We start from the raw sequence: 13,799 nt of genomic DNA on the forward strand, positions 1-13,799 counted from the left end.
ACTGAAAAACAGTGTTCAGGCCTGATAGCCCCCCCCCCCTTTAGGATTTATAGTCCCATTTTATGATTAAAGGGGGTACATCCATGGCATGAGAGGGCCATTTCAGACCTGAGAGGGCCCATTTCAGGTCTGTGAAGGCCCATTTCAGGCCTGAAGGGGCCCAGTTGAAGCTTGAGAGGGCCCATTTCAGGCCTTAGAGGGCCTGTTTGAGGCTTGAGAGGCCCTCTCAGGGGCCCATTTCAGGCCTGAGAAGGCCCATTTGATGCCTGTGAGGGCCCATTTCAGACCTGAAGGGGTCCATTTCAGGCCCTAGAGGGCATGTTTGAGGCCTGATAGGGCCCATTTCAGGCCTGAGAGGGGCCCATTTCAGGCCTGAAGGGGCCCAGTTGAAGCTTGAGCGGGCCCATTTCAGGCCTTAGAGGGCCTGTTTGAGGCTTGAGAGGGGCCCATTTCAGGCCTGAGAGGGCCCATTTGATGCCTGTGAGGGCCCATTTCAGGCCTGAAGGGGTCCATTTCAGGCCCTAGAGGGCATGTTTGAGGCCTGATAGGGCCCATTTCAGGTCTGAGGGGGCCCATTTCAAGCTTGAGAGGGCCCATTTCAGGCCAGAGAGGGCCCGTTTCAGGCATAAGAGGCACCATTTCAGACCTGAGAGGGCCCAGTTGCGGTATGAGGGGGCCCTTTTTCGACATGATAGGGACCATTTCCGGGCTGAGGGGGCCATTTCAGGTCTGAGAGGGCCCATTTCAGGTCTGAGACGGCTAATGTCAGGCCTGAGAGGGCCCATTTCAGGCCCTAGAGGACCTATTTGAGGCCTGAGAGGGTCCACTTCAGGCTTGAGAGGGGCCCATTTCAGGTCTGAGAGGGCCCAGTTCAGGCCTGAGAAGACTCATCCCAGGAATGAAAGGATCATCCTACGTGTGGGAGGGTCCGTACTCGGTGCCTGGTCTGGGTCTGAGAGGGCCTATCCCAATCCTGGTTGAGCCGATATCATGCTTGATAAAGGTCAATTCACCACATGTATATTGATGGCCCAGTTCATGTCTAATGGGCCCATCTCAAGACTCAGAGATTTTATGCTTCAGGAAGCCTACCCCAAGCGTGAGGGGGCCCATAGAGGTTTTTGAGGCTCATGGAGGTCCCGTAGTACGATATGTCAGCCTCTGAGAAAGCCATGCAAGGCCCTTAAGATGTCAAGCCGACATCTGAAAATTCCTCTTCTCTTCAGGCCTATGCCTGCCTCACCGCCCGTCTAGGGGTTTGACGCCAAGGTATTCATCAGGACTCCACACCGGTCCATGATGGCTCCAAACTGACACCTGAGGCTCCTGCACCGGCTTTTGAGGGGCCCACCGACCTCTGATAGCCACCACGCAGGTCTCAAAAGACTATGTCGATTGTTGATATCTAAACCCCCAAGTCTTGGAAGGCCTGTGCTCTATGCAGATTCTTGAAGGCTTTACGTGGGCTTGTAAACATCCCGAACTAGCTCTAGCCTAGCTCGACCGCGCCCCGCAGAGCAGGGCCCCAGGCTTTCCAGTTTTACGCCCCTGAGGGGTGTTTGAATATTCCCTTCTTACCTGACTCCAGGGTCACGTAGCGACAAGTGCAGCGGCAGGCGGCTTTCTAAAGAGCGTCGAAAATCATGGAGAAATTACTTCAGTCATGTTGCAGTTCAGACCAAAGCCCACGTCATCATGTTCATCGAAGGAAAAGTTTCGCCTATTTCGACACTCGAGGACATATAAAGCTATAGCGCTCTGAAAGTGGGTTCGATAGCTCTCTAACGCGTGCAATCAGCCATGGGGGGGGGGGGCGTATCGGCCAAACCCGATCATAATTTAAGAAGGCTAGAAAGACGAGAAAAGCAACAGATACCTAGCTGTACGATGCTTCAGAATCGTAGAGCTCATTTTGCGATTAGGTCATCGCTGAGGTCATTGAAGATGAAATTATGATAAAATTATGATAAACACAAACACAAGATTACGACGAAAAAATTCTTGTTTTTATATTTTCACAAATAACCGTATAACTCGTGAACCAAAGAGCTAGAGCTTCGCGGAACAACTCATTCGATGGGCCTTTCAAAACGCTTTCGCTTTTAAGATTTGACCTCAATGCCTCATGTCAATGGTTTGGCAACAGAGCAGAGGGCAAAACCATCTAAATAGTCGCATTTTACCAAAATAGTTTTGCTAAGAATTTTTGCAAGAACTTTGGTGAGAAAAATTATGAGACTGTTACTTTGTCATCATTCCCTCGTTAACATGCATCGAATGTTAACACCTATAATTTCACATAAAAATTTCAACTTCAAAATGTGACCGCAGATCAAGGGCATGCTCTTACTTGAGAAGTTCATGAAAGTCATCAACTGATCCGTATGGATGATTAACACCTTCAAGACAATTTCATTACTCTACCTCTCCTATATCAAAAGTAATAGTCGAAAAACTGATGTTGACCTTTTTTAATGACCTAGCCCGACCATTTGAGTGGCCGCTGGCCATCAATTGCACGCCCCCAGCAAATATGGGCAGAATGGTCGTGTTTTTGTAAATATGCTGTTGTTTTTTACGCGTCTCTTCAGATCAATAGATATGTGTCCTTTTCCCCGATTTGGCTGGTAATGATCAGGACAATGATCTGACCTTTCGTTGTTGGTAAGGGGCCCCCATTAGGTTGAGGGGGCCCACTTTGCTGGGGGGCCCATCGCGAACGTCTCTCACCCCCGTCGCCAGAGTTCTGGCTGCGCCACTGAAGACAATAGAACCTTGATCTTGTTGCCCCAAGAACGGAATTCATGAAAAATTCTCTTTCTTACCAAGGCTCTAAGCTTTGGAACAGCTTGCCCCCTCAAGTGAGGAACGCCTCAAAGAATGAAGTAATAAAGTACATTCTAACTAAGGCAGACATTGACAAGCCATGATTATCGGTCATATGCTCGTACTTATACAATGTATCGTTTCAACGTGTGCAATTGCCAGTGTTTCATAATTCATTTGATGTCACTCGCCAGTCACTGCACTATACATACGTTTGAGGACTACTTCTTTGTATCAGGAGATTATTGATATGGTGGCAGTTTGAGTCTGTTCATGTAACGTGCATGTAGCCTGTAGCCTGTAGGTAACATGCATAGGTACCTATGTTCATACGTGGATCATGTTAAGTGTCGTGTACTTGGTGAACTGTATGTATGTACCTACCTACCTCGTGCCTATTTTCACCGTAATGCCCACGTTTCTGTGGTTGGTGAAAATAAATGAAATAATAATAATATTTCTTAAAGGGAGATAATGAGCTTTCTTTTTTCTTAAATTAAAATTACTCAACATCTATACTATTTCTACTGTAGTTTCTATAAAATATGAAAATTTCCTAGCACATTTTCGTATGTGAAAAAGGTTTTTATTTTTGCAAAAAAGAAGCAGTACTTGCAGTACTTGTAACACCCACCGAAATGCGTTGTCCTTCTCTATAAAAAAGTCGCAGTATATGGCGCTTTTGTTTCAAACAGCGACGCTTGGGTTTTTGTTTATGTTATCGCCTTGTCGTTGCTTGGTTGTAAGGATTCTAATTTGAATTAAGCCTAAGCTACACTAGCATGAATTTCGACGTTTTTTCGGTTTCTGCGGGATTTCGGTTCGCGTCGTCAAGTTCGCCTCATAGCGAATGCATTGCGCAAGCTACACTGCCAGTCTGGCGTCCCGTGGAACGAAAACCCGCAAAAACCGACGAGTCGGAACCGAAAAAAAGTTCAGAGCTGTGAACTTTTTTTCGGTTTCTGCGGGATTTCGTTTTAGTGCTGAATTATTGAAAGTGATTGTTGCTAATAATATTGTGACGATGGACCAGTTTCAAATGTAAATAATGAAAATGGTGTAATTCATGATTGAAAAAGACAAGATGTGCTTCAAAATCATCATTCTACTTCAAATATGATAATTGTAATTAAGCTGATAAATGATTATGATTGAAAATATATTCTTGTTAGCTGTAACATCTTTAAAACAATTATTTAATTATGATTTTGTTAAAACACGATTATTAAAACACGAAAAATTAATGAATTTGATCACTTATCCATCACTATGCTATAAACAACACCGTCCACGCGGCGGCCGCCCGGAACGAAAAAACGCAGAAACCGTAAAAACGCGGAAACCGAAATCACGCAGAAATCGAAAAAACGCTGATAGTGTAGCCTGAGCTTTAGAGTTAATTCGGTTTAGAATTAATTAGATTCTAATTCGGGGGTACATAGTGCCTACTCTTCTTTGTTTCGGCATGCGGCATGCGGCACAAATGAACGGCATGCGCCAGAAACGCAGCCAAATCTTGCGATTGCGACTACGAAATTCATTATTTTGGCGTCAGAGCCTGAAGCGAAAAATACAAGCATATTTATTTCAAAAAGACTTCAGGTTTGTCGAACGGTGTTATGAGAATTTTGATAACAGTACTGCATAAGTTTTTCAGTGATGCCGCAAAAGTGTTGTATCTATCTTCTTTTATTGTGCAGTCGGCGGGACCGATTCAAAATTGAGTCGTTGCTACTAAAATAGCAGCATATGGCGTCAGATGATGAACAGGAAAAATAGTTGCGTAAATTTAGACATAAACCACCCCCAAACCATGAATATCTTTTGAAGGCACTATAGACGGCCATTAACTAACTAGATGTGATGAAGATCAAATGTAAGGAATACGCTCATTTTACAAAATTACATGCAAGTACCAAAAAGTGATGTAAGTACTTATTCAACGGTCATTTTCAGCGCTCCCCGCTAACGTGACTTCAAGTTGAGATATTTGCGGCAAAGTACCGAATTGAGCAAAATGGTTTCAATTTACATTATAACTTGTTGTGTTTTGTCAGAAAATGGTCCTAACTCAGATTTTGTGGAAAAAGGTCATTATCTCCCTTTAATCGCTCGGTTTAATATGAGCAGTATTCGTATTTGAACTGCGCCTAGAGGCCCATATACAAATCGGGAAAATATTGAGCACTTTTAACGTATGGGCACTCATAATTAGCAAACCGCAAAGTAAATATAAATATTATTTTTTGCGTGGTTCCATGCAACGAAACTACCTAAGGTACCTACAAATAGGTTCTAGATAATGTTCAAGTCATTCCCACGTCACCGCGCCCCGGCCCGGCACTGGAGCCAAGGTCGAGCTGAACGGATACCGTATATAACGAGCCACCGGACGGACAGAAGGCAGTACAGCTCTGTACAGCTCACAGTCAACATGGCCTACGTCAAGGTAAGAACTCCGAGGCGCTAGACACAAATTTAAAGACACATTTGTCACTAAACATTACAACATGTAAACATCAACAACTATCTGTGCAGCACTAACGGAACTTAAAGCAGTCATCAAAATGCCAAAAACTAGGGGAAACAGCCCTAGCATAAAGCATACAGCGAAATTCGAAGAACAACAAAAGGCAAAAGAAAAAAAATATTCGCGATTCAGGGCAATTCGCGATTCAGGTCAACACTACGGAATACTTGTCAACAAACTTTTCACTATTACTGTTGTTTCGAAAATATGTAAAAGACAGACGTTTTTTAGGCATAACTTTGAAAAATATAACTCTATTTTGGCACAGATGTGATTAACTAGTGACAACAAAGGAAAGATAAAGTATTCAAATTTTGATTCATTTCAGAGTTCGCTAAACGCTCGCACCCCTCGTATTTCAGGTGCTGACCGCGTGTGCGCTGGTGGCCGCTGCTAGCGGAGCTCCCAGCACACCCCTGGCCTACGGCCACGGTTACGCCCATGGCTACGCCGCCTCTCCTGCCGCCTACGGCCTCGGCTACGCCGCCGTCGCACCGGCGCCCGTCGACGTGGTGGTCGGCCACGCTCCGGTCGCCAAGTCTGTCGAGGTGGTCGACTACGTGAACCCGCACCCCAAGTACGACTTCAGCTACGGCGTCTCGGACGGCTACACGGGCGACCACAAGTCGCAGGTGGAGAGCCGCGACGGTGACGTCGTGCGCGGACAGTACCGTCTCGTCGACCCCGACGGCACCGAGCGCGTCGTCACCTACACCGCCGACGACTACAACGGATTCCAGGCCACCGTCGAGAAGCGCCCTCTCGGCTACACCGCCCCCGTGGCTGCCCACGGCTACGCCGCCCCCGTTCCCGCCGTGGCTGCCCACGGCTACGCCGCCGCTGTTCCGGCCGTGGCCGTGCACGCCGCTCCGGTGGCCGTCTCCCACCAGTCGGTCACCAAGTCGGAGGGTTACGATGTGCCCGTCGTCAAGGAGACGGTGCACACGGCTCCCGTCGTGGCCAAGGCGGTGCCGGCCGTCCACGCTGTCCACTCTGTGCACGCCGCGCCGGCCGTGCACTCTGTGCACACCGTGCACGCCGCCCCTGCCGTGCACTCCATCAGCCACGGCTATTAACTAACTCCTGTACTTTCTGTAAAAAATGTACATCTATCCAAAGAACTATGTTGCCACTGTGAAATGTACAGAGCTGTATTTTCCGTAATTTGATTATCTTGCTACTGAATTTAGTGTCGTGTTAAATACATGTCAATAGTGAAGGTACCCGACGCTTTGGTTGATAGCCATCATTTTCAGTTACCCGACCCGATTTGTAGGCAAGAAACAAGGGGTATTTGGATGAGCTCAACACATGCATGAAACGCCTGTTTTTGCCTTTCTCTGCGGTCGTCAGCCTTAGCTATTCCGATCCAGATTTGAAGGCACGTATTTTTTAACTTCTAATTACACCTTTTAATCACTTTTTCTTTCACTGAAAAAAGGTATCTAAATTTTGGAAAACGCCATCAGAGCGAGTGATAAAAGGGAAACCTGAAAATTAAAGTTTACTTTAGTTGCTGTTGATCATATTTTCTGCATTGCAGGCTAGTTTACATGTAGCCGAGCTAATATTCTCATACGTTGCGATTAGCTCGCGGAAATGGTTTACCGAAGAATTTTTCACAAAAAAAAAAAAAAATAGAGTAAATAGAACTTACAATAATCAAAAACGTTTTTGGCATGCATTTTTGAAACGTCACAAACAATAAATGATCACACATAACTGGTTTGATGGCAAAACGTTTTGCAAAAGCCTGTTTCATCACGAAATGCAGCCGTTACATGACTAGCGCTCGTGCTCGACACTGCCCTTAGTACAAATGCGCAACTTACCTGGTCGTATGGGTGGCCGATCAGGATTTCGGAGCACTTGTCCGCACAAGCTTCGAAATTTCTACGGCGATACAGACTGATTGCTTGAAACAGCGGATCCATTGTAGCATCAATCGGTTTGGTTGCTCTTGTTTTCTTAACCGATGAGTATTTTTACCCTGGCCGTATTCTGCAAGCAAAAAGTTTACGCTTTATCAGTTCAGACACATACTAAAAACAAGCCTATGACACAAGTTACTTTTCATACAGGCTTAAAAAAATTAGCGCGCCTAACCTTTTCATGATTTCCGTCCATTTGACCAACAATAATTCAGAGCCTTTCGTCGCCTTCATCTTCTGTTGATATGCCAATGAGTAAGAACACCATTTAGCGACCAGCAGGCTGAGAATGGGAGCTTGAAGATTCTAGCTGGCAGCTATGCATAAAAACGATACGCCGCGAACTGCAAAGGCTCATTCTGTATGTCGTTTGTTTTTGTTGGGTTAGGCCCTTACGGTCTGACAAGACCATTGCAGAGCCGTAACTCTGCAACGGCCGAATGTCGGATGTTGGTCTTTTTTATTGCTAAAATAATACATTGGTGCCATGTTAAAGGGACCCTCCCACCTTCAAAAAAGTTAATGAATTGGCATGAAAGTGATGTCCCTTGGTTCAGAAAGAGCGAAACCGAATATCTACCAAATATCTTCACCGAAAAATATTCACTGGTTTTCAAGATATTAGGCTTTTACTTTTGTTTACATTTTGGGATCTCCCCTGTTACTAGCGACTTTATTTGGAAGCAATAATTTGGCAGACTTAAAGTGCGGCAGACGTTGCGCGCAAAGCAGCGTATACCACCACGTGTTAACGATGGTTTTAGTCTAAGATTTAAAAATCGTAAAATCTCCGCTGACGTCACAAATTCTAAGGGGGCATTCCAATGCATTAGCCCCTTAGAATCCGAAAACTGCAAGTTTGAAATTCCATATCTTCGAATTAAAGAATTTTTCGATGTTGTGAGTGCCCAAACCGGTATTTGCAGGCCATGGCCACCAATTTGGCTATCTCAACTCAAAACTAATGTTAAGGTGGGAGTGTCCCTTTAATGATCATTAACTTAACAATTAATTTAAAATAATCATGGCAAACGCCATCTATTACGATAAAACGAGACTTACTGCATCTGGGTCAGTCAGCCGTTACGTAGTTTGAGTGTTATGATATCCTTGGTTCGAGTTCTTTCGGGAAACCAAGGCAGTAGGTACATACCTACAATCCACAGATGTGCGGTTTCAGTGGTTTCAGTCATGGGTATGTTCTGCTTCTGAAGCTTAGAAACGATTAGCCAGACTACAATGAAACTTTGGAATGTAGCTTACATGCATCGTTACCCTTGCAGCTGCAACTTTATCTATTTAGGTCTTCTTTTCGATTACTCCGCATTAAAAAATCGCCAGTCAAAGCCATCCGTTGAGATTGGTAAAGCCGCACATTACTTTGGCGGTAGTCTGTATGTACATACATACCTATGCCGGGATTTTCGGGCGTCACGAATCGCGTGGCATACAAATCCACGACCGTTCCCTCCTTTCCATCCCCAGGATAGTCAAATTATTTTCCTCCACGCCTCTCTCCCCTGCTCCGGGCTGGACAGGCGCAACTTTATCCCATGCGGGCGGCTCCCATTGGAGCGCACCGCCGCTCCTAAGGGATACAACCGTAGCCGGATGCAGTGAGTACTTGGGACAGTGTTGGAAATAAGGCCCTTTGCTGGTCCCAGTCGGGTCAAAACGATTTTGTGCTTCTTTACAAATTTATACTCCGGCACATGAAATTTCTGAAATTTCCAGCCTATGTAAAGAAAACTGCTATTATTACGCCATAACAAACTTTATAGCAGTGAGCGAACACATTTTATCGACTGTCACATCTAGCAGGCCAAACATATATGATTTTCCTGTTGAGTGTTCTAAAAGCTGGCCGGTTCTCCGGAACAGATTTTATCCTCCGGAACCAGGACCAAAATTCACAATTCCAGCATTGACTTGGGGGGCTGGTCGGCCTGTCCTTTTGGACGGGCTCAGCCCCGTTGACTCACTAGGGTGCCCGCCCAGACCAACGTCTCCCCCTAATTCCTATCATCCTTCCGGCCCTGAAATGGTCTCGTCAGACCGAAGGTGTCTAGCCTAACAAGGCAAACGAATGCAAATCTAAGCGAAAGACAATACTACCTAAATTGTACATAGGCAATGATGTGCCAAGCAGCAAATGGGGCATTCCATGTCAACCGGAACAGCCAAAATCGGTCACCTCTGCGATTTTGTTCAAACTTGGTATACTTATTGGCTATTGGATGAAACCTCTGAGGGTGAAAAGATTTTGTCATATGCCCTCGGGCTACAGAGATACAAGTCGCTAAACTTCTGCTTTTTGAGCAGAATTGGACGTGTATTGCAATCTTGAAAGATCTATAGCTTCAACATTTTTGAAGCTATTAGTTTCAAACAAACTGAAACGTGTACATAAGGAGTTATGCTAGTAAAAATTGACAATGTTAACATTTTTTGGTGATTTTGAATTTATTTTATTTTGAATTAATTTCTTAAAATGTAATTTGTGAAAAATGGGTACCCTTCGATTTTGCTCAAATTTAGATATTGTCTTCCACTACACGCAAGGCACACGTGCTGAGAAAATTAGAGTGGGCCAACGATAACTTTGGATGATATAGCAACAAGTAGTGCAACGTAGCACGGGCGGTGGAAGGGGCCGATTTCGCTAACTCCACCTGTTTATCGCCAATAACTCACGCCATAATTATTACATTAACGTCAAACTTTCAGCATCTGTCCAGAATCGAATTGCAAATCCTCCCGCGCAAGAAATAGGTAAATCGGTCCACAACTTTTCTAGTTATAGCGGTGTAAAGTCAAACATTCCTGCCGGAGCGGTTCGGCGGCCGGCGCCGGCCGTTGCCGCCTGAATGGTAGACTGTGCCGGCGCGGGACGGTTACATCTTTGCACCGCGCTTCTTACCGCTGATTATGATCAATTCGTGTCAAATTTTGTGTGAAGGCTTAAAAATGTACAGGCAATCTAATGTTTGAATAAATACGAAAATCAACTGGTAAAATTAAACTATTTAGGGTGCAAACACAATATGTGACTATGACGTTTCCCGCGTCGGCCGATCCCCGCCTCTGCCGGCGACATCTTACTCTTAGCAAGCCACTAACTGCCAAATTTATGTTAAGATTAACTAGAGATTCTCATAACACTACAAATGTCGTATAAAGGAAGAAAAAAGAAAATCAGCCAGTATCTCTTAGAGCAATGGGCGTATAAACGCATATTTTGATCACGTTTAACCTCATTTGATCTTGAATATATTGATCTAGGGCCATGAAATTGGCACACGATAAAGTTCCCCGCCACCCCACCTTCAATTCGAATTCCGTTTTTTTTAATACCTTTTTTGGCTAAACCGGGCTTTTCTCCCCTGACGCTGGGAGAGTCAGGCGTATTTTCTTTTTGCAACCAAAGAGAGGCGCTGCCCGGAGAATGCCCAATTTCATCATTAAAAACTGGCTAACGATGACCAGCTATCTTCGTGGCTTAGTAGTAAGTGTGCCGAATGTACCCACCTCGAAAGCTAAAGGTCGCTGGCTCGCAGCGGGTCAGCCTGAAGTGTTTAACACGCATTTGTTTTTTAAGTAGCATCTGGCCAACCGGCAACTGTCGTGAGGGCTTATGTTCGTAATCTAGGTAGCATTTGGCCAGTCGGCAACTGCCGTGAGGGCTGTACATATTTACGCGTGTTAGATTAGGTCAGGTCACGTCAGGTCAGGTTTGGTTTGCTTTGGTTTGGGGTAGAAAGAAGCATCTCCGGGTAGCGCCTCTACTTGGTTGCTAAAACGAAACACGCGAGTGCCAGACATTACGAAGTCCAAAAGACAGTTACGTAGACGTCGGCCCATTCTAGATTTTTTATATGATGTAGCTTATGTATAGGAGAATAAAATATGTAAAAATCAGCAAAATCGAAGGGTACCCATTTTTCAGAAAATCAAAATTTATTTTTTGAATTTTAATTAAGTTCACTAATTAGTTAAGTACGTCAATATTGTTATCCTCAAATTAAAGCCTGACCTATTCCCTCCATTTCACACTTTGTTTCGTGGTGATATGTCTAAAACTTCAATGGTTATGACGCTTTAAAGATGATAATGTGCCTTGCCTAAGTCAATGTTTGATGACGTGTATCTCGGAAACGTGACGTCATATCTTGGCAAAAATATGTCTCCTTTATTTTCACATATAGATGAGTAGTTTCACAAAGTTTCGCAAAAATCGGAGAAGGTGAGGTTCAAAATGATCATTTTTTGTCCCACTTGACGTGAAATGCCCCAAATATTTTATGCCGTAACTCGTAAGTTAGGCAAGCGTCAGCAATCTCCAGCCCGCGTCTCTGACGCCCTGCTCGAGGGCCGCGACTGATGTTGACGATAATTTATTATTCTAATCTCGCTGTGCCCAGCTGGCAGCATTGACTGCCCCAAAATGTTTGTGTACGATGAAGACGAACTGACAATGATTTATTTAATACGCAATTAAGCCTGCATACACTGAACCCGAGCCACTCAGCAACGACGTTAGTATGGACTTGGCAATGGCATCAGGGCTGAGGAGTCGGAGTCGGAGTCATTCGGAGTCGACGGTGGAAATCGCCTCTAGCACCCCGGTACCTTTAGACTTATACTGTTTATACTGTTCTGACAGGAGCCTCGAAGTCAGACCAGAATAGGTTTTGGAAACTGAAATCGGAGTCGGGGTCACCGAAAAAAATTGACTCCGCAGAACCACAATGAATGCGGAGTCGAAGTCGGAGTTGGTAGACGAGAGTAGCCGATTGTTCTGCCCGGAGTGAGAGTCGGAGCTGATTTTTGAAATCTGGAGTCGGAGTTTGAGTCACCGAAAATCTATAGACTCCGCAGCCGTTTGGCATAGAGACCCACTGCTACCATAGGCGGCGGAACGTGGAGGGCATGGGGCACCATGCCCCCTTTGATTTTGGCATTTTAACCCGGCAGGCGGTGGGCCTCCCGGCCACCTTCCGCGCGGTGGGGGGAGGGGACATTTTTTTTGCCCCCGTATCTCCGAAACTACTGGACAGTGGCGCAGCCAGAACTCTGGCGACGGGGGTGAGAGACGTTCGCGATGGGCCCCCCAGCAAAGTGGGCCCCCTCAACCTAATGGGGGCCCCTTACCAACAACGAAAGGTCAGATCATTGTCCTGATCATTACCAGCCAAATCGGGGAAAAGGACACATATCTATTGATCTGAAGAGACGCGTAAAAAACAACAGCATATTTACAAAAACACGACCATTCTGCCCATATTTGCTGGGGGCGTGCAATTGATGGCCAGCGGCCACTCAAATGGTCGGGCTAGGTCATTAAAAAAGGTCAACATCAGTTTTTCGACTATTACTTTTGATATAGGAGAGGTAGAGTAATGAAATTGTCTTGAAGGTGTTAATCATCCATACGGATCAGTTGATGACTTTCATGAACTTCTCAAGTAAGAGCATGCCCTTGATCTGCGGTCACATTTTGAAGTTGAAATTTTTATGTGAAATTATAGGTGTTAACATTCGATGCATGTTAACGAGGGAATGATGACAAAGTAACAGTCTCATAATTTTTCTCACCAAAGTTCTTGCAAAAATTCTTAGCAAAACTATTTTGGTAAAATGCGACTATTTAGATGGTTTTGCCCTCTGCTCTGTTGCCAAACCATTGACATGAGGCATTGAGGTCAAATCTTAAAAGCGAAAGCGTTTTGAAAGGCCCATCGAATGAGTTGTTCCGCGAAGCTCTAGCTCTTTGGTTCACGAGTTATACGGTTATTTGTGAAAATATAAAAACAAGAATTTTTTCGTCGTAATCTTGTGTTTGTGTTTATCATAATTTTATCATAATTTCATCTTCAATGACCTCAGCGATGACCTAATCGCAAAATGAGCTCTACGATTCTGAAGCATCGTACAGCTAGGTATCTGTTGCTTTTCTCGTCTTTCTAGCCTTCTTAAATTATGATCGGGTTTGGCCGATACGCCCCCCCCCCCCATGGCTGATTGCACGCGTTAGAGAGCTATCGAACCCACTTTCAGAGCGCTATAGCTTTATATGTCCTCGAGTGTCGAAATAGGCGAAACTTTTCCTTCGATGAACATGATGACGTGGGCTTTGGTCTGAACTGCAACATGACTGAAGTAATTTCTCCATGATTTTCGACGCTCTTTAGAAAGCCGCCTGCCGCTGCACTTGTCGCTACGTGACCCTGGAGTCAGGTAAGAAGGGAATATTCAAACACCCCTCAGGGGCGTAAAACTGGAAAGCCTGGGGCCCTGCTCTGCGGGGCGCGGTCGAGCTAGGCTAGAGCTAGTTCGGGATGTTTACAAGCCCACGTAAAGCCTTCAAGAATCTGCATAGAGCACAGGCCTTCCAAGACTTGGGGGTTTAGATATCAACAATCGACATAGTCTTTTGAGACCTGCGTGGTGGCTATCAGAGGTCGGTGGGCCCCTCAAAAGCCGGTGCAGGAGCCTCAGGTGTCAGTTTGGAG

General features: G+C 45.2%; 2 protein-coding genes across 3 annotated transcripts in view; one reads left to right on the forward strand and one right to left on the reverse strand.

Moving 5' to 3' along the window:
• The window catches only part of LOC122373287 (tetratricopeptide repeat protein 8-like), an 84,992-nt gene that overhangs the window by 63,605 nt on the left and 7,588 nt on the right, over window positions 1-13,799 (reverse strand). For both annotated transcript variants that reach the window (XM_043351214.1, XM_043351215.1), the window contains exon 2: window positions 7,189-7,357. In XM_043351214.1, the coding sequence (XP_043207149.1) occupies window positions 7,189-7,290 (102 nt within the window). In that variant the 5' untranslated portion in view covers window positions 7,291-7,357. The remainder of the gene's footprint in view (window positions 1-7,188; window positions 7,358-13,799) is intronic.
• LOC122373290 (cuticle protein 21-like) lies at window positions 5,127-6,579 on the forward strand. Its single transcript, XM_043351219.1, has 2 exons — window positions 5,127-5,275; window positions 5,719-6,579. The coding sequence occupies exons 1-2, from the start codon at window positions 5,129-5,131 to the stop codon at window positions 6,430-6,432; spliced, it is 861 nt and encodes a 286-aa protein (XP_043207154.1). The 5' UTR covers window positions 5,127-5,128; the 3' UTR covers window positions 6,433-6,579.

The sequence above is a fragment of the Amphibalanus amphitrite genome, unplaced genomic scaffold (genome assembly GCF_019059575.1).
Source record: "Amphibalanus amphitrite isolate SeventyFive unplaced genomic scaffold, NRLGWU_Aamphi_draft 001473F_arrow, whole genome shotgun sequence".
Taxonomy (NCBI): domain Eukaryota; kingdom Metazoa; phylum Arthropoda; class Thecostraca; order Balanomorpha; family Balanidae; genus Amphibalanus; species Amphibalanus amphitrite.

Coding starts and splice junctions, on each gene's coding strand:
- LOC122373290 (XM_043351219.1), top strand. CDS start 5,129: ATGTTCAAGTCATTCCCACGTCACCGCGCCCCGGCCCGGCACTGGAGC. Junction 5,276..5,718: donor TCAACATGGCCTACGTCAAG/GTAAGAACTCCG, acceptor CTCGTATTTCAG/GTGCTGACCGCGTGTGCGCT.